The sequence below is a fragment of the Pelophylax lessonae genome (genome assembly GCF_965119305.1).
Source record: "Pelophylax lessonae genome assembly, chromosome: 3".
Taxonomy (NCBI): domain Eukaryota; kingdom Metazoa; phylum Chordata; class Amphibia; order Anura; family Ranidae; genus Pelophylax; species Pelophylax lessonae.
Genome location: NC_138770.1, coordinates 479,394,435 through 479,413,743, shown reverse-complemented (window position 1 = coordinate 479,413,743; position 19,309 = coordinate 479,394,435). Strand labels below are relative to the sequence as shown.

Genomic DNA, 19,309 nt, shown 5'->3' with positions numbered 1-19,309 from the left:
TGTCGCTGCTGACACTACAGCTGCCTTCAGTCCTCTGCTCCCTCCTGACTGACTCTACTTCTGAGCCCTCCCCCCCGTCTCCTAGTTTAAAAGCCCCTCCAACTTGGTGGCCATCTTTCTCCCCAAAAGAGCTGTACCGTCCCCATTAAGGTGCAGCCCATCCTTACTAAAGAGCCGGTAGCCGACTGAGAAGTCAGCCCAGTTCTCCAGGAACCCAAACCCCTCCTTCCTACACCAATTCCTCAGCCACTTATTCAGACAAAAGCAACATAGTTAGACAGTTGGTCTCCACATTAAACTTCCTGGAATGCCCATATTAGGAGTTGTACTTCCTGGTCAGAGACCTCACAATGTACAGGGAATAAAATCTTCATACTTCAAGAGAAACATCATTCCTGAATATCACTGTCCCATTTGGATCAATCCAAACCATATCCCCAGTGCCCCCTAGTTTCCTGGTCACCCCGCGCCCAAAGTGACTCCCGTCACAGGCCCCCATGGCCCAAGCATTGTCAGCACTCCCCCCCCCCCCCCCCTTCAGCAGTTGCTCACTGATACAGGGTAGCTGGAGCTGCAGGATCACATGACCAGACAAGAGTGGACTAAAAAAATGTGAGCATACAGATCTTTTTTAAGCAGGGTAGGCAGGAACAGTAAAAAAAATGTTTAGTGTTAGACCTAAATCCCACGTTAATAAACAATTAAATACAAATGTTTGTTGATTTCTTGGTTCCGCATGCCTTCAGTTTGTTTAGCTTCACCACAAATGTTTAGTTATCAGGGCAACATTAAAACTGAAAGAGTAAATAGTAAAGCTGAACCAGGCAGTAACATAATGATCTCTCTGACTGTTGCATTGAGGCAGAGATGTGTAAATCACAAGGCTGAATGCACAGAATTTTCAAATGGTTTTTCAGGTTAAAATGGTAAACCTGTATTGCAAGGATGTATTTAGCACATTACCTGTGGACTTCCACTGTAATCTTCATCATACTGCATGTTACATAAAAGAGCGATGGAAGAAAAAGACCAAGTGGTCCATTGAGTCTGTTCAATTCATTGCAACTGAGAAAATCACTTTTTCCTAAAAAAATAAAATCAATAAAAACTTATATATCTTGTATAATTAATGTAATTAACAGTATATAAATAGTATATATGTATTGTAATATAAATACCAAACAACACAATTTTCATTGGACATTTATTCTACTTATCTTTGTTTTCCATTTAGCTGCATTGACCAATTTTGCAACAATAATAGCTTTGCTTTTTTGGATGCCTTACCCAACTGAGCTTGTTGTGTTTTTCTTATTTCCTGCATTTTGGGGCATGGCCGATGCCATATGGCAGACACAAACCAACTGTAAGTATTCTTGTGCATGCATTTTTTAGTTAATATTTATTTAACCGCTTCCATACAGAGCAGTTAGACACCCTTCCTGCCCAGACCAATTTTCAGCTTTCAGCACTCTCACACTTTGAATGACAATTGCTCAGTCATGCTACACTGTAACCAAACAAAATTTTTATCATTTTTTTCACACAAATAGAGCTTTCTTTTGGTGGTATTTGATCACAACTGGGGTTTTTTTTTGTGATATATGCAAAAAAAAGAGCAAAAAATTTGAAAAAAAAAAACACTTTTTTTAGTTTCAATTATAAAATTTTGCAAAAAATTAATTTTTCTTCATACATTTGGGCCAAAATGTATACTGCTACATGTCTCTGGTAAAATTAACCCAAATTAGTGTATATTATTTAGTCTGTGTGAAAGTTATTGAGTCTAGAAGCTATGGTACCAATTACTGAAAATTGATCACACCAGATGTACTGACGGCCTATCTCCTTTCTTGAGGCCCTGAAATGTCAGGACAGTACAAATACCGCCCAAATGACCCCTTTTTGTAAAGTAGACAGTCCAAGGTATTTAGTAAGAGGCATGGTGGGTTTTTTGAAGTTGTAATTTTTTCCCACAATTCTTGGGAAAATTAAGAAAAAAAATTTTTTTCTTTTTTTTCCCACAAAGTTGTCAATTTATAAGCTATTTCTAACACATAGCATGTACACAGCAAAAATTACACCCAAAAATACATTCTGCTACTCCTTCTGAGTATGGCGATACCACATGTGTGAGACTTTTATACAGCCTGGCCACAAAAAGAGACTCCACGTCCAAGAAGCACCTTCAGGCGTTCTAGGAGCATAAATACACATAAAACTTTCTTACTACCTATCACATTTTTCAAGGCCCTAGAGCACCAATACAATGGAAAAGACCACAAAATGACCCCATTTTGGAAAGCAAACACTCCAACGTATATTCTATGAGGCATTATGGGTCGTTTGAACATATTTTTTTCCACAGGTTTTTGGAAAATGTGGGAAAAAAATGAAAACTTTTTTTTTTTACACAAAGTTGTCAATTTATAGGATATTCCTAACACATAGCATGTACACAGCAAAAATGACACCCCAAAATACATTCTGCCACTCCTCCTGAGTATGGCAATACCACATGTGTGAGACTTTTTCACAGCCTAGCCATATAGAGGGGTCTAACATCCAAGGCGCACCATCATGCATCCTAGCCACTTGCCTAGGCCTATTTTTGACATTTGGTGTTTACAAGCTAAAATCAGTTGTTTTGCTAGAAAACTGCTTAGAACCCCCAAACATTATATATTTTTTTTTAGCAGAGACCCTAGAGAATAAAATGAAGATTATTGCAATATTTTTTATCACACCGTATTTGCGCAGCGGTCTTCCAAACGCAATTTTTTTGGAAAAAATTCACTTTTTTTAATTAAAAAATAAGAAACCAGTAAAGTTAGCCCAATTTTTTTCCATAATGTGAAAGATAATGTTACGCCGAGTAAATAGATATCCAACATGTCATGTTTCAAAATTGCGCACGCTCACGGAATGGCGACAAACTTTGGTACTTAAAAATCCCCATAGGCGACAATTTAAAAATTTCTACAGGTTGCCATCTTTGAGTTACAGAGGAGGTCTATGGCTCAAATTATTCCCCTTGCTCTAACGATCGTGGCGATACCTCACATGTGTGGTTTGAACACCGTTTACATATGTGGGCGGGGTTTCTGTATGCGTTCGCTTCTGCGCGCAAGCTCACGGGGACAGGGCGCTTTAATTTTTTTTTTTTTTTTACTATTTATTTTATTTATTATTTTTTATTTTTACACCGTTTAAAAAAAAAATTGATCATTTTTATTTCTATTAAAAGGAATGTAAACATTCCTCGTAATAGAAATAGGCACGACAGGACCTCTTTTTTGTGAGATCTGGGGTCAAAAAGTCCTCAGATCTCACAAGTACACTAAAAGATATAAAAAAAAAAAATTATTATATAAAATGAAAAAAAAAAAAAGGACGTTTAAACCGGTTGCTAGGCAACAACATTTTCCGTAGCTCCGGTCCTCCAAGACCATAGAGTCAAGTGAGGGCAAGCTTGCCCTCACTCGACATCCTGTCTGTGAGGATCTGGGACCGGATCGTTTTCCCCGCTGCCGGCGGGTCCGGTAAGCGGGGAAAAGGACCGGAACGTGGCGGGAGGGGGGGGGGGCGCCTCTTCCGCCATCCCGGAAGGGTGATCCCACGGCGAATCCGCCGCTGGGACCACCCTTATCGGAAAGCCAACCGTCCACCGCTATCTGCTGCCATAACACCGGTATTTAGGTTTAAACGGAGGACGTATATAAACCTTTTTGGACTTGGACATGGTGGCTGTATGAAGGGTGATAGGTACTCGGGCACTTTGTTGGGCAGGTGACAGGTACTCTGGTACTGATGAGCAAGTGGCAGGTACTCGAGTACTCCGATAGGCAGGTGACAGGTACTTGGATACTCTGATGGGCACTGGCAGGTGACAGGCAGGTGATAAGTACTGATGTGTAGTACTGATGATCAGTACTGATACGTGATAGGTACTGATGAGTAGTGATGGGTACTGATGAGCAGGCGGCAAGTACTCGGGTACTTCAGGCGTCAGGTACTCTGATGAGCAGGTGGAAGGTACTCGGGTACTCTGATGGGTAGATGACAGGTACTCAGGTACTCTGATGACGGGTACTCCGTTGACAGGTACTCAAAGTACCCGAGTACCTGTCATCAGAGTACCCGAGTACCTGTCATCAGAGTACCCGAGTACCCGTCATCAGAGTACCCGAGTACCTGTCATCAGAGTACCCGAGTACCTGTCATCAGAGTACCCGAGTACCCATCATCAGAGTACCTGCGTACCCGTCATCAGAGTACCCGAGTACCCGTCAGAGTACCCGAGTACCTGTCATCAGAGTACCCGTCATCAGAGTACCCGAATACCTGTCACCAGCCCATCAGAGTACCCGAGTACCTGTCATCAGAGTACCCGATGGGCTGGTGACAGGTACTCGGGTAATTTGATGGGCTAGTGACAGGTGCTTTTTATTGGGGGGGCAATCAGTGTGGTTGGGGTGCACTGTACTTGGTAACTAGCTGTTACCACACTCTCTTCCTCACACAGGATCAGTGTATGAGGAGGAGAACACGGTGACAGCTAGTTACTGTGTTCTCTGTTGACATTTGTGACCGGCTGTGATTGGACACAGCCGGTCACGTGGTAAAGAGCCAATTTCATTGGCTCTTTACCTAGATCGGGGATCGACTCTGTCCGAGGGACGAGCCTCGTCCCCGATCGCTGCTCTGCGCGGCCCCGGGGGCGCGCATTGCAGAGAGAACGAGCGGCTCGTGCTGGAGCCGCTCATGTGATCGGCTGTGATTGACACAGCTGATCACGTGGTAAACAGCCAATTTCTATTGGCTGTTTACCTTGATCAGGGATGGGCTATGTCCGAGGGACGAGCCTCACCCCCGATCGCCGCGCTGCGCGCCCCCGGGGTAGCGCAGTAGAGGGGAGATCCGGGCGACGTCATATGACGGCGGCCCGGATCCTTACAACCACTTTGCCGACGTCATATTACATGACTCGGTATGGAAGTGGTTAAAATAGGTTTTTTTTTTTTTTTTCTGAATCATACTTACCTAGCTAGATGCAGCATAGGTTCAATGCTGTATTTGTGCCCCGGCAAGAACCGCGCAATAAAACACTGCCGATCGCTCGGTTCTCATAGCTCCCTGAGCAGAAAACTGCTGACTATCAGTCAGCAGCTCTCTGCTCTGCCCCCCTCTCCTTGTGCTCACTGGAGCACTGGGCTGTGAAAGGGGCAGGAGCTGAGAGGCTGAGCCGGGTGTCGGTCAAGGCATGTAGGTGGATCCCGACTTCATTGTTGCGATCATCCCCGAGCCTGGACTGACTCTGTGATGTCCGCTGACAGCTGGGAGGGTAATCAGCCAGAGGGGAGGGTATGTGTACACTGTATGGGAGTGTAAAACCCTGTTTCTATTGGATTGTGGATGTCCTGTCTCTTATTGGGGAAGCTGCTACAAGGGATTGCTATGCTCTTCATACTCCCTTGGATAATCACTAAGCTCTTGTATGAGATTGTTCCTGCTTCCCTCTCTGGGGAAAGAGAGGTTCACCCACGGGAACCTGGAGCCTTGCCATAGGTCCAGGGTGGGTAGGGGACGACGAGACCCCAACCAAGCTGTGGCGGTTCGTGGGGTCTGAGGTGGTTATGGTGTCTGGTGGAGTGCTTGGAGCCCTCGGGAAGCACTAGGAGCATCTGTCAAAGGAGGTACCCAGTCGGGGAGTTGGTTGATCTATTACAATAATCAACAGAGCTGGCCAGGTGGAGGTTAAACCTGTTTTATCCCTCTAAAGAGTACACCCTTGTCCTTTTGTAAGGGAATTATTTTACTATTTTTTTTTGTTTTCTTAAATTTTACAATCAGTATAAAAAAAAGAAAAAAAAAATTCCTCTGCCATACATTAACTTTTTTATATACCCCTACCTTATTCCCTCCCCACTTTAATTACCCTATTCCACCAGTTTTCATAGCCATCCTTCTAAGTATTTCTTACATATTCTGCACTTGTTGACTTCCTTGGTTTTCCCATATTCGTATATAATCTCCAGTTTCTTTAAAATCTTTCCACTTTTTAAACTTTATTAAAAGTTATCAATCAGGTCTTCATCTCTACAACACATACAGTACCTCACAAAAGTGAGTACACCCCTCACATTTTTGTAAATAATTTATTATATCTTTTCATGTGACAACACTGAAGAAATGACACTTTGCTGCAATATAAAGTAGTGAGTGTACAGCTTGTATAACAGTGTAAATTTGCTGTCCTCTCAAAATAACTCAACAAACAGCCATTAATGTCTAAACTGCTGGCAACAAAGGTGAGAACTAGAGATGGCCTTGTGGTTCGCCCGGCGGTCGGTTCGCGGCAAATTTAGCTTGTTCGCTAACCTTTTCAGGTTAAGGAGAGGTATCCAGTCGATAGAGATGGCCTTGCGGGTCGCCCGGCGGCAAATTTTACTTGTTCGCAAATAGTTGGACTTTTGCCGATGTTCACGAATATGTCCGCGCCGCTATTTTCTTTTTCATTCAGAAGAACTTTGACCCATGACACAGCCATCAGGTGGAACGGGACAGCCAATTGAAACATTCCAGCACATGGACAGTCCCCCTACCCTATAAATAGACCTGATCTGGCGGCCATTTCACATTCCGCTTTCTGCCAGTGTAGGGAGAGGTCTGCTGTGCTCATCAGGGAGAGTTTGCTAGACACATATAGCGCTGTGAAGATCCACAAAAGTCCTTTTCAGGGCTGGTATTTTTCGGTATAGGTCTAGTATCTTTTGAGCTTAGGGAGAGGTATCCTGTGGTTGCTTTAGGGGCAGTTAGAGATCGGCTGCAGTCACACAGAAATTGCTTTGTCAATGTCCACAAAAGTCATTTAAAATGCTCCAATGTCGTTTTAGGGTCTATTACAGTCTCTTTACTATAGGGCCAGGTATCCTGTGGTTGCTTTAGGGGCAGTTAGAGATCGGCTGCAGTCACACAGAAATCGCTTTGTCAATGTCCACAAAAGTCATTTAAAATGCTCCAATGTCGTTTTAGGGTCTATTACAGTCTCTTTACTATAGGGCCAGGTATCCTGTGGCTGCTATAGGGGCAGTTAGAGATTGGCTGCAGTCACACAGAAATCGCTTTGTCAATGTCCACAAAAGTCATTTAAAATGCTCCAATGTCATTTTAGGGTCTATTACAGTCTCTTTACTATAGGGCCAGGTATCCTATGGTTGCTTTAGGGGCAGTTAGAGATCGGCTGCAGTCAAACAGAAATCGCTTTGTCAATGTCCACAGATGGGTCCATACAAAATTTAAAATCCCCAGCCAAAATCAAGTTACCTTTTTTAAAAGCAGACAGTTTATCTATTATTCTCTTCAAATAGCTTTTTGGATTCTTATTGGGGCTTTATACATTTGCCAAATTGTAGTCCAAACCCAGTAGTTGTCCCTTCAGGAAGATGTATCTGCCATCTGGGTCAACCAATCATTCTTCTAGGGAAAACCTTACATATTTAGCAAATCCTACTGCCACTCCTTTTGCTTTTTTTGTGGGTGGATTTCCATAGAACCAGGTTGGAAAATATTTTGAATATATCTTTAACCACCTCCCACCCGGCCACTGTACATATACGGCCTGGTGGGAGTCTCGTCCTTCTGATCGGACATTCCGGAACGTCCTTCAGAAGGAGCGAGATCACGCCTCCGCGGGCACGCGCAGTGGTGCGATCTCGATGTGCCTGTGTCCCTCGGATACAGAGCAACAAGATTCGGCAGGAGGGCCCTGTGATTAGCCCTCCTGATCACATGACGGCTGTGTCCAATCACAGCTGTCATGTAATGTAAACACAGCCGTTGTAACGGCTTTGATCTCTTCTCCTCCTGACAGATCCTGTCAGTGAGGAGAAGAAGAGAGGATCGATACTGCAGCCGGGGGGATCAGTGAGTATTTCTAATTACTCACTGATCACAGGGGGGGGGGGGTCTGTGCTGGTAATCAGAACATTGATTACCAGTGCAGCCCTGGGAGGGGGGGTGCCACTAGAGCCACCAGGGATGCCCACCCATAACCACCAGGGATGCCCACCATGGCCACCAGGGATGGCAAACAGGGCTCAGAGAGCCTGTCAGTGGTGCCCTCCCTATCAGTGCTGCCCACCAATGCCATCTATCAGTGCTGCCCACCAGTGCCCATTATTGCCATCTATCAGTGCCGCCCACCAATGCCCATTATTGCCCACCAGTGCTGCCTATCAGGGTCCATCAGTGCCGCCCATCAGTGCCGATCAGTGCTGCTGATCAGTGCCCATCAGTGCTGCCTATCAGTGCCCATCAGCGCTGCCTATGAGTGCCCACCAATGCTGCATATCAGTGCTATCTATCAGTGCCCATCAGTGCTGCATATCAGTGCTACCTATCAGTGCCCATCAGTGCTGCATATCAGTGCCACCCCATCAGTGCCACCCCATCAGTGTCTCCTCATCAGTGTCTCCTCATCAGTGCCTGTCAGTGCGGCGTCATCAGTGCAGGAAAAAACGTATCTATTTACAAAATTTTATAACCTAAAAAACGTTTTTTTTTTTCAAACTTTTCCGTCTTTTTTTTATTTGTGCACCAAAAAAGAAAAAACCTGGCGGTGATCAAATACCACCAAAAAAAAAGCTCTATTTGTGGGGGAAAATGACACAAATTTGGTTTAGTTACAGTGTTGCATGACCGCGCAATTGTCATTCAAAATGCAACAGCGCTAAAAGCTGAAAATTGGTCTGGGAAGGAAGGGGGTTTAAGTGCCCAGTATTGAGGTAGTTAAATTAGTGTCCTGAGCAATATATGTCTCCTGTAAAAAGACAATTTTAGCAGAATTACGTCTAAGCTCTTAAGATAATTTATTTAGTTGGTGTATTGAGCCCCCTTACATTATACAATATAATTTTTAATGCACTCATTTTAAGCTCTCTATCTCCTCAAACCTCTCAATGTTTGTTTCTCCCCAATTTCAAAGCCCGTAAGCTCTGGTAATGGAAAATGGGGAAGCAACTTCGCAGCCCTTCCTTGCAGATCAACTATAACACTCAAAAAGGGTAGTAACTCTATACGATGGGACCATAGATTTTACATTTCTGGGTTCTCCCTCACCCTCCCTCTTTCTTCCCTCCTTCCCTTCCCCACCTAATCCTCTGTCGCCTCCCTACTACCCCACCTCCCACTCCCTCCCCCGCCCTTTCCATCTTGGTGTTGTTGTTATGACCAATCAATGGTCCTGTCGTAGGGGTTGGTAGGGATCTACCTATAGATTCCTCCCACTCTCTACTCTTATCCCCCAGGGTGATGCTCAGCCCCTCCCTCCCTTTGTAAGGGAATTAAAGCCTAACCCCATGTTACATATTCATACAGTGCTGAGTTCTTGCAGTGGGGTACCACTCCCAGAACAAAATTATGTCAGGCAGAGCACTACTCAAGAATCACAGGAAGTTTTGTAGTCTATCATAGTTGCCAACATTTCAAAAAAGTTTTTAGGGACACCTTTCCTGTGTGTATAGAAAGCTGCTGTAGGAAGAGTATGTACTTTAGTTAGGGGCAGGGTATTCATTTAATATAGGCATGGTTCTACAAGAAGGTTAATCGTGTGCTTCCTTCAGGATCTGACAACAATGAAAGGGTTATTCATGTCCAGCCACAAGGGATTTGCTATCAATGAAGAGGTTACTGTATGTACAGCCAGCAAGGATCTGCTAGCAATAAAGGGGTTGAAGTAATATTAAAGTCTTGTTTTTTTTTTGGTTTTTTTTTAAATAACAAATATGTGGTTTTGCGCAGAGCAGCCCAGATTCTCTGCTTCTTGGGTCCCTCGCCAGCACTCCTTGCTCCTCCCTCCCGCTGAGTGCCACCACAGAAAGCAGCTTCTATAAGGGCACCCGTGCCGAGCTGCTGCTCTGTGTGTCCATTCAGACACAGAGCCACGACTGCTGCCTCTCTCTCCTCATTGGCACGCTGACTTTAATTGACAGCAGCGGGAGCCAATGGCACCTGCTGCTGTGACAGCCGAGTCTGTCGTGCAACGTCGCTGGATCAAGATGGTAAGTATTCAGGTAAGTATTAGAGGGGCTGAGGGGGGCTGCTGCACACAAAATACTTTTTATCTTAATGCATAGAATGCATTAAGATACTGTACAAAACCTTCTGCCTTTAGAACCACTTTAATCATATCCCTAACCCCTAGGGATCTTACAAAAATCCCTGGTGGCTAGAAACATGACTAATCCTTTTATTGCTAGCAAATGCTTGCTTGCTGTACATAATTCACCCCTTCATTGCTAGAAGATCATTGCTGGCTGTACATTCTTGGCATTTTTGACAACTATGATCTCAATAAAGGATGTATGACAGTGGAAGTTTCCAGTCCCCAGTGGTCACCAGCACTTCACACAGCAGACAAGGGTGTGCTGTAAACAATGTTGTTGTGGCAAGTGGCACTTCACTTTTTTCTTTCAGACAAAAGAGCTGAGAAATCTTGGCTACAAGCTCTAGCCTAGTCAGCTCTCAGCACATGTCCACCAGCATCAACAGAATGAAACGAAGCAATGGGAGGGGAGAAGCCGCTCAGGTGTGTGTTCCAAACCTGGTGCAGGTCAGATCCGTAATCCAAGAACTGTAGAAATCCAAAATTTGGGACCGCACTCAAGGTGTATGTTGAAATTAAAAGATATCCTTTATTCTTCATAAATGAAATAGACAGACCGTGTGCAGACAGACGTGCCAGGTTGACGCGTTTCACGACTCTGTAGGTCGCTTACTCATAACCACACGATGAGATCTCGAAAGTCGGCGAGCATTTGTAGGTAGACAGATGAAGGGAAGAAAGATAGGTAAGTAATAAAAAATGAGCAAAAAGGATAATAAAAATGAAAAATAAAAAATATAAAAAAAATATATAAAAACTACAGATTTTATGCTGCTCCAACTAAGATTTTTAAAGAACACATTCAATTTTTGAATAGTTACAGAGCATTGAATCTGTATTAAAAAAAAAATAAAAAATTCACTAATACATAGTTGCCCTGAAATCTATTGTTGGCTGCACTGAAAAAGGAGAGAAAAAACAAAAAGCATTGCAGCAACTACTTTACAAAAAGGGCAACTCCTCTCCCTCACTAGTGATCAACAGTGTGAATTCGCAGGTCAGGTACACAGATAGTAAGGAGAGAGTAACAAAAAATTGATAAAAAAACTTTTAGAATTTAGGTAAACCTGACTGCACTTAATTACTCCAATTTAGAGGCTTCTCCCAAAAAACAAAAATTCAAAAATGTAGTTTGTTTTTCCTGTAACTTTATATTGTTTTAGGGTCCTCTATTAAATTCGCACAATACCCCACATCGGTCTCCTAATAGTTACCCAAAATAGGGACAGCAACAGGGTGGAGTTCACTAAAGCTGTGGCCCTACGACTGTATATGCCCATTAAAAAACTTAACCTGAGATATTTGGATTAATCTATTTTGATCTCAAGATATCACCCAAATCATCCACTCCGCTCTTCCTAAGGCATCCTGATCTCCAGCTCCCATGTCACCTCCTCCCAGGCTCACTATCAGGACTGCTCCAGAATCTATGGAACTCCATACTCCAGTATGTCCAGCCAGCTCCTACCCCCGTCCACCACTAGGTGATCTCTGAAAACTCATTTATTCAGGGAAGCCTACTCTGCTTCCACCAAGAACTTTACCTCAGCCAACTCCATCAGATCATTCCCCCCTGCAGCTATTATCTTTTTGTACAACCGCCTCCCCTTGGATCATTAACCCCTTAAGTAGGGCCCTTCTAATAATGCATGGCAGAAACTGCGGGCGCTATTCAAATCCTGTTGCCCAAAGTCTAACTACCAAACTTTTAACTCTGCCCCAAATACCAAAGGAAGTTTCTGTAGGTGTAAAGGGGTGTCATGTTTGATATAAAGTATTTTCTCTGGGGTAATAGGGGTACGTCCCGGTGTTCCTGCTATAGCCATGCCAAGGACAAGAGAAGATGTGCAATAGATCCCCGAGGTAGTGTACCCCGCTGAGTACAATTTAACCTGATGCTGAACACAGTGCATCACTAGACATTTGATAGCAGCACCAGTGCCCTGGTCTCAAATAATTTTAACTTTGTTTAGGACAGGTTGGGACAATACCTCGGCATCCATGATACATGACCCCTTCCTTTTCCAGCATTGCTGACTCATGATTCTGTCTTATTTCCTTTGACATAACACAACACTTTCCTTTCTCCAGCACCCGTCAATATCAATCATTTGAGGTTTTCCAGACTCATAAACCATCACCACCATAATGGACTCTGGGGTGTAACACTGTAGAGTCAGATAGGATAGTACCCAAATTGACCAAGGTCTACGCACTATGTGCAGTCCCTGCAATCAGGGACGAGAATGGTGCAAATCTAGTTTTGACAGCTATGGAACGGAGTCATCCACCAATCCATATGACTCATAGTAAACTTGGATACTACCCCCACCTGCCTGTCTTTGCAAAATGGAAATTGCCCCACTGAGGAAGAGGCAAACACTTTTCCTGGGTCCTGGAACACCTCTCATTGTACCTGGGTGCTGGACAGAGTAAGTGAGATTTTCTAACCCCTTCACCAACATGTAGTTCCAGACTCCCCAATGTGTTCCTGAGTACCTTCCGGTCGATAGTGTTTAAAGCACCCAGTACCATGCCTCCAGCTCCTGCAGTCTCCAATAAACCTCTCTTTAACTGAACTATGGGAATAATCTGAATACCCGGATTGAAATTAACCTTCCAACATGTACACCTGATTCTTTACAAAGGCTGCACACCTTGTGACCCGTTTGTCAATCCGGTAAGCAGACAATGTTATCCTTCACCCATACAACATAAACTGCGTACACTATTCCGATAGGACTCAAATGGAAGGCAGGACCATAGTACAGCACTGGGGCGCTGGTCTAACTGGCATGCAGGACACAGAATACTAGTTAAGGTACACAAGGAGTCTAGGACCGGAAGGACACCTATGGGCACCAACTGAGGAGAATACAGCATGCCCACCTGTATAACAAAAGTGAGGGCCCTTTGAACGGTCAAGGCACAAAGTGCGAAGCTGGCAACACACCATACAATTCGCATACAATTTTCCCATACAATGCTTCTTCAGAGTCATCAAAACCATACAATGAGGCCAGACCTAAACACTCTCAAATTGGATGCAACCAGGCAGGCCCTTGTACCACCTATCCAAAGGTAAATCTAAAGGAAACTGAACAACAAAAAAACTGCATAATGTGTATCCATCTCAAGGAACTTCTGCTACTGGGCACAAACGACCAATATCGAAAAGCCACATAAAAACAAACAGAAAACTTTAAGAGCAGATAGTTGCATGGTGTCACTGGGCACGAAAGTGACCTTGAAATATACTTGGGGACACACAGAGAGACTGCTAGGAAGACAAAATTACATTAACCCCGAGGCAATGAGCTAAGTTTGAAAAGAAAGGACTGGCTGGGTGTGTAACTAATTCAATTAACAGCAGGGTGTGAACCAGTCGTAAACCCAATTATATCAGGTATAACAGCAGACCCTTACAGACCCTTACAAGTTTGGGCACAGAGGAAACATATCTGTAACAGATCTATTCAAACTCTGGACAATTCCAAAATACCCTTACCAATAAATGCAGTAACACTGACAGAGATAACATAACACTTCTTCAACCTAATATAGGTGTTTAGAGTGACAATTATCCACTGCAGTCCTAATCAAATTCTCATCTATAGAACCTAAGTAATACTGAAGATGACCAATCATATTGTCAGAGGAAATATGGCATGGCAGACTTTAACTAGTTGGTTTTGCTTATCAGTTTAGGAAAGAAACTCATTAATACCAGGGCTCTACATATGTCGGATCAGAACATACACTACACAAGGTCTAGAACCACGCACAGCCAAATGGACTGACATCAGAAGCCCCATCCAAATAAACCTAAAAAAGAAAAATTAATTTTATATAAAGTTGTCTCTGAAGGCTGTGATCTCCTTTGGTTCTGAAAGCCATGAAACCCAATAATCGAATCTGAAGGATAAAACACCAATAAATTTAGAACTACAAATAAATATTACATTTTTTTCTTCCTCCTAAAAATAAACCGATGGTTAAGTACATGTAACAAAAAATTAGCATATGAAACACACAAATATATAATACATTACATTCCATAAAGAAAGACTTAAACATTTTTCCTTAGTTGTTTTGGAACAGTGCACTTTTTCAAAAACCAAAAATTGTTGAGCTCAAACTAATTACCACGTGGATTTTGTTTATGGTATACCATTAATTCCCAAAAAAAAAAATTTTTTTCACCATGGTCAAAAATGAGCAGCTCGTAAAAAAAAAAAAATATATATTTAGGCGGTACCATTTAATCACAAATCATATAATACCTCATCACAATGACACTCTTTAGAACTGTCTCTCTGGAAAACAAAACACATGTTAGTGAATACACATCTCAATTCACTATTACAGAGATTTCACCTTTCACTTTAATGAATTACCAGGCAATTTGCATGACAATACACTCACAGATCTGACTAGAAGGGAGGGGGGCCAGTGGGCTGTCAGCAGCTGTGATAAACATCAGACAACACAACATATATAGTTCATGTATTTCACAGACCAAACTTACTCTCACAATTAGCTATGTTAAAGACAAACTCTAGACACCACAAATACCGGCATGTTTTCTATAATAACCTGTACGTCTTCCTTTCAATTCCTTAAAATCTGTTTGGTAAGTTTGAAATTCTTTCAAAGACCCATCCCGAATCATTTCATCATTCTCATCCTGTATGGACGCGTTCTCTAATTTAGGATTTTGGAATGGAACCCATGATCTAGGCTGTTCATATTTATTACACCTAGGCCACGTTGCAAAGCGCGCAGAGTACACTTCAAAATCCCGTCTCGTTGTCCTATATGGATTTTGTTTCACTACGCTTTCAATGGGACGTGATAGACAGAATCGAGCTATGTGGCCAAATAGTCCACATGCATAACATTTTATCTTATCTAGAGTTGTACAGCATCTCTTAACATGAGGCTTCCTTTTAGATGACTGAGAATGTTCGATGGCTACGACTGGAAAGGTTCCAACTGGATTTTTCTGGTACTTTACAAGATATAGGGGCAATTTTGTGAGAACTCCTACCTTCCATGGATTCATCCCTATTGGTACATACATTAGGTGTGGATGTCCCACTGAATTCGGATATAACCAAATCAGTTGCTTTGTTATCCACTCTTTTTGAAGACTGAGCAAGCTGCTCCTGGCAGCTGACAGATAATGATTTTACTTCACTTTCTGCATCCTTCAGTCTTTTTACCAGCTGATGAACTTGTTCCTGTAATCTCTGGTTTTCTATTACTAGGTGGCGGTAGCTAGCATCAGAATTTGACTTAGAAACTTCTAAAGTACTGATGTTACTTTTGGCTATTTCTAGAGCGTCTTTTAGGGACGTGTTTTGCCGTTTCAAATGTTCATACTGTACAATGCAGATCCTTTGGTGTTTCTGTGACTCCCAATCAGCTATATTCCTTTCAATAGCAGTTGCAAGTGACAACAAGGAAGAGAGGGGCTTATCTCTCCAGTCTGGATTTGCAGTCATCAATTTTTCCCTTATTTTTCCTCTCAACCCAGTAATGAAGCTGTGTATTAATACGGGTGACAGGGCGCTGTTAGAAATGTCCCCACCAGCTGATTCCACGGCATGTTTAAAGTGATTGTAGTAAGTCATACAATCTTCCTTTGGTCCTTGGGTCACTCCTGACACCTTGGTCCAAGACTGGGGGGGATATACTGTTTTAATCAGTTGTGCCAATTGCTTTGAGTATACACCCTTGATGGCTGGAGTCAACATATAGGGTCTGTGGAATATTTGTTTTACTGAGGATTTCATCAAAGTCCCCGTCTCCACAAACCCTTTTCATTATTTGAAGCATATCACCCCAATTTGCATTGTAGCTTGCCTGGATGTCTAGTAGCTCTTTCGCAAATTTAATGGGATCAGTCCTTGGATGGAGGATAACACTCAGAAATCCCTTCATCTCAGAGGGAGTCCAAGGTACGTGATGTGTCATCTTTCCAGTGGATCTCCCATTATAATCATAAACGACCTGCTCTCTTACAGGATAGAAAGATATGTCATCTGAAAAAGATATTACCTGTTGTTTGGTCTTTTGGGGTTGTGCCACAGAATTCCAATAGGACTGGGAAAGATTGTTGCTTCCAGGTGGTGGCACTTTAACTGAAAAGCGTCTTGAAGGGTGGCATTAACAGTTCCAGGGTATACAGGTGTGCCCGCATTGGGTGTTACCATTTCCCTGTTAGATTGACACGACACAGGTCCTTGCTGTGGAATACTAATCCCTCGGGGGCATTAAGGTACATAGGCAGTGTACCCAGTACCAGAACTGCCAGTGTTGCTTTCAGCAGTAGCATTGCTCTTTACCTGCTGTCTAGGGGAAAATGCTGGCTTGCAGTCAGTAAATGGAGGATTACTGTACTCGGCAGGTTCTTCTGTCAGAGGGGAAGAAAGTACCCCTTCTGACGGTAAATGATCTTTGGTACTAGGGAGACTGTTCTCCCTTAATGTCAGCATTCCGTTCCCCTGTCTTGCTGCGCTGTCTCTCCTTTTGTTTCAGTCCTTCACAGAAAGAGTCTCTCTGTGATTCATCCAGGGTTTTAACTGGGGTGTCAAATTTAGCAGCAAGTTGTGGCTTTCCCTTCTTATCTGCTGAAAGATGACAATTCATATCATTTTTTGAGTATTTTTCTAACAAGGACCGGGCGATTGCATAAGGCCCTAATCCTGATAAATCCTCATCTTCCCCCTGTTCATAACTGCCACAACTTTGGGGTTGTGACTTGTGTGACAGTTTCTGCTTGTCCCTACATTGAAGTGTTGCTTGGAAAGATTTCTCCTTAAATCCCAAAGCAAAAACATTCCCTCCCTCTGCCCTGTTCAATGATTCTAGCATCCATATACTCCAAGCATCTTTTTCATTTGGGCGTGTCATCTTTTTGTAATGAGCATAACACAGCTCCTCCCATGCTTTAACCTTAAATGTACCTCTTTTATAATACTTCTTCCTAGTCCAGCGATCCCAAACTTGAATATATTTTACAACCCAGGGCCCATATTTATCAATCATCTCTTCCTTCGGGGTCAAGTGGTAGGGTTCACCACGGTTAGACGCCCTCTTTGAAGCGATTTTATTACCCATCCTTACGGATTATGGACCCTGAATTGATTTCCCAACCTTAAGCGGTTGCCCTCCCATAGGTAGCTAATCTCTGGCCAATGATTGGGTTGACAGGTACCGCCCCTGTCACCGTTGCTGCCTTTTTCACTACTTGTCAATATAGAATTTTTCCTATGCTGACTATAGTCCTTCAAAGTTAGCCTGGAGATTCCTGAACTTCCTGCGAGTTCAAATCCCCCCGTGGACTTTTCCGAAGTATTCCAAAAAAAATGCTTAATGTACGACTATTATTTTGGTTATCTCAAGAAAGGTTAGCATAACCCTTTGAGTGCTTGGAGTACATAGGGTAGTTAATAAGGGCACAATTATTTGTAGCAGTTACAATATAGCCAGCGTTCACAGGTCTAATTACAAAGATTATTCAGTGTGACTTAGGCTGGCCACACATGTTCAACTTTCTTGTACAATTCTATTTTAATTATACTGTTCATATCAGTCTCATCAGGGTATTAGTACAGACAAAAGGTAAAAAGAAATGAAAGTTCTTTAAGAGCTTGCAAGAGCTCCTCACACAGGGCACCATCTGTTATGGAAATTTTTCTACTCACCTCACTTATCCACTTAATAATCAGTCTAATAAATCTGATAAGTGATCATAACTCTTTTTGCCTATAAAATAATCTTGCCAATGTTGTTGAGGCTACTACCATTAAAATAAGTAATGAATGATAACTGCTAAAAATAAAGATCTTATTTATTTTACAGAAAATAAACTTTAGATGAATCAATTATGACATAGATGATAAAATCTTAAGAAACAGTGATCTTTACAAATAGTGTTGCAAATGGACAAAGTCACACAGAACCATACACGAGACGAAGGATACGTTACAAGATATAGATTACACCACACACACAGAATTTCTACATTACCATCTTGTGTCTTAGTCAGCCTTCAATGCAATGGAGAGAGAATGAGACCCCAGCTGGCCTTTTTATTGAGTACTACTGACCAAGGTAAAGACACTCCCTTTAGAGTGGGGGGGGGAGAGAGGGTTTTCATAGAATACAGAGTCATCTAAGTCAGGTCTTTCCTGTTCCTTCCCCCACCAAATGGTCAGCTTAAAGAATGTTAATTAGGTTTTTGGTTCCCCCTCACGTCCTCCACAGCTCCTTCCAAGTGATTGCCTTCAAGACAGTTCTGATGCTTTCTTGTACAAAAAAGTTCAATATATAATGTTCATTTCAGCTTAGGAATATTAGAATTCAATAATTCTATCACATCACACACACCTCGGGCCAATTTAATTAATGAAACAAATGAGTGTCAGACTATTCGAAATGTCAAGGTGAAAATTGTTATTGACACATAAAATCCCACCAAGGGGAAAAATGTTGGACATTGTGAAAAAACAAGTGAAACATTAAATAAAATCACGTAACATTGTAAAAAATGGAAAGTTGCAATGAGGACACATATGAATCCTGCTCCTTCAATACCAGTAAAAAGAACCATCTACATAACAGGTGTAAAATTGTAAAACGTGAAAAAATTTGAATAGATCCCTCTTTGTAAGGGGGGGGGGAGGGAAACAAAAAATGTGAACCAATTATATAATGGTATAATGGGAAAAGTAAATAATCAAGATGGTAAATCTAAAAGAATATATTGAAATAAAGAAATAAATTTCAATATATTCTTTTACATTTACCATCTTGATTATTTACTTTTCCCATTATACCATTATATGATTGGTTCACATTTTTTGGTTCCCATTTTTTGTTTCCCTCCCCCTTACAAAGAGGGATCTATTCACATTTCTTCACGTTTTACAATTTTACACCTGTTATGTAGATGGTTCTTTTTACTGGTATTGAAGGAGCACGATTCATATGTGTCCTCATTGCAACTTTCCAATGTTACGTGATTTTATTTAATGTTTCACTTGTTTTTTCACAATGTCCAACATTTTTCCCCTTGGTGGGATTTTATGTGTCAATAACAATTTTCACCTTGACATTTCGAATAGTCTGACACTC

At 42.3% G+C, this 19,309-nt stretch overlaps 1 protein-coding gene across 1 annotated transcript in view; it reads left to right on the top strand.

The window, feature by feature from the left end:
* Positions 1–19,309, top strand: part of LOC309549438 (protein unc-93 homolog A-like) — a 911,642-nt gene that overhangs the window by 765,757 nt on the left and 126,576 nt on the right. Inside the window, exon 7 of the mRNA XM_082249731.1 lies at positions 1,235–1,366. Coding sequence (XP_082105857.1) covers positions 1,235–1,366 — 132 coding nt within the window. The remainder of the gene's footprint in view (positions 1–1,234; positions 1,367–19,309) is intronic.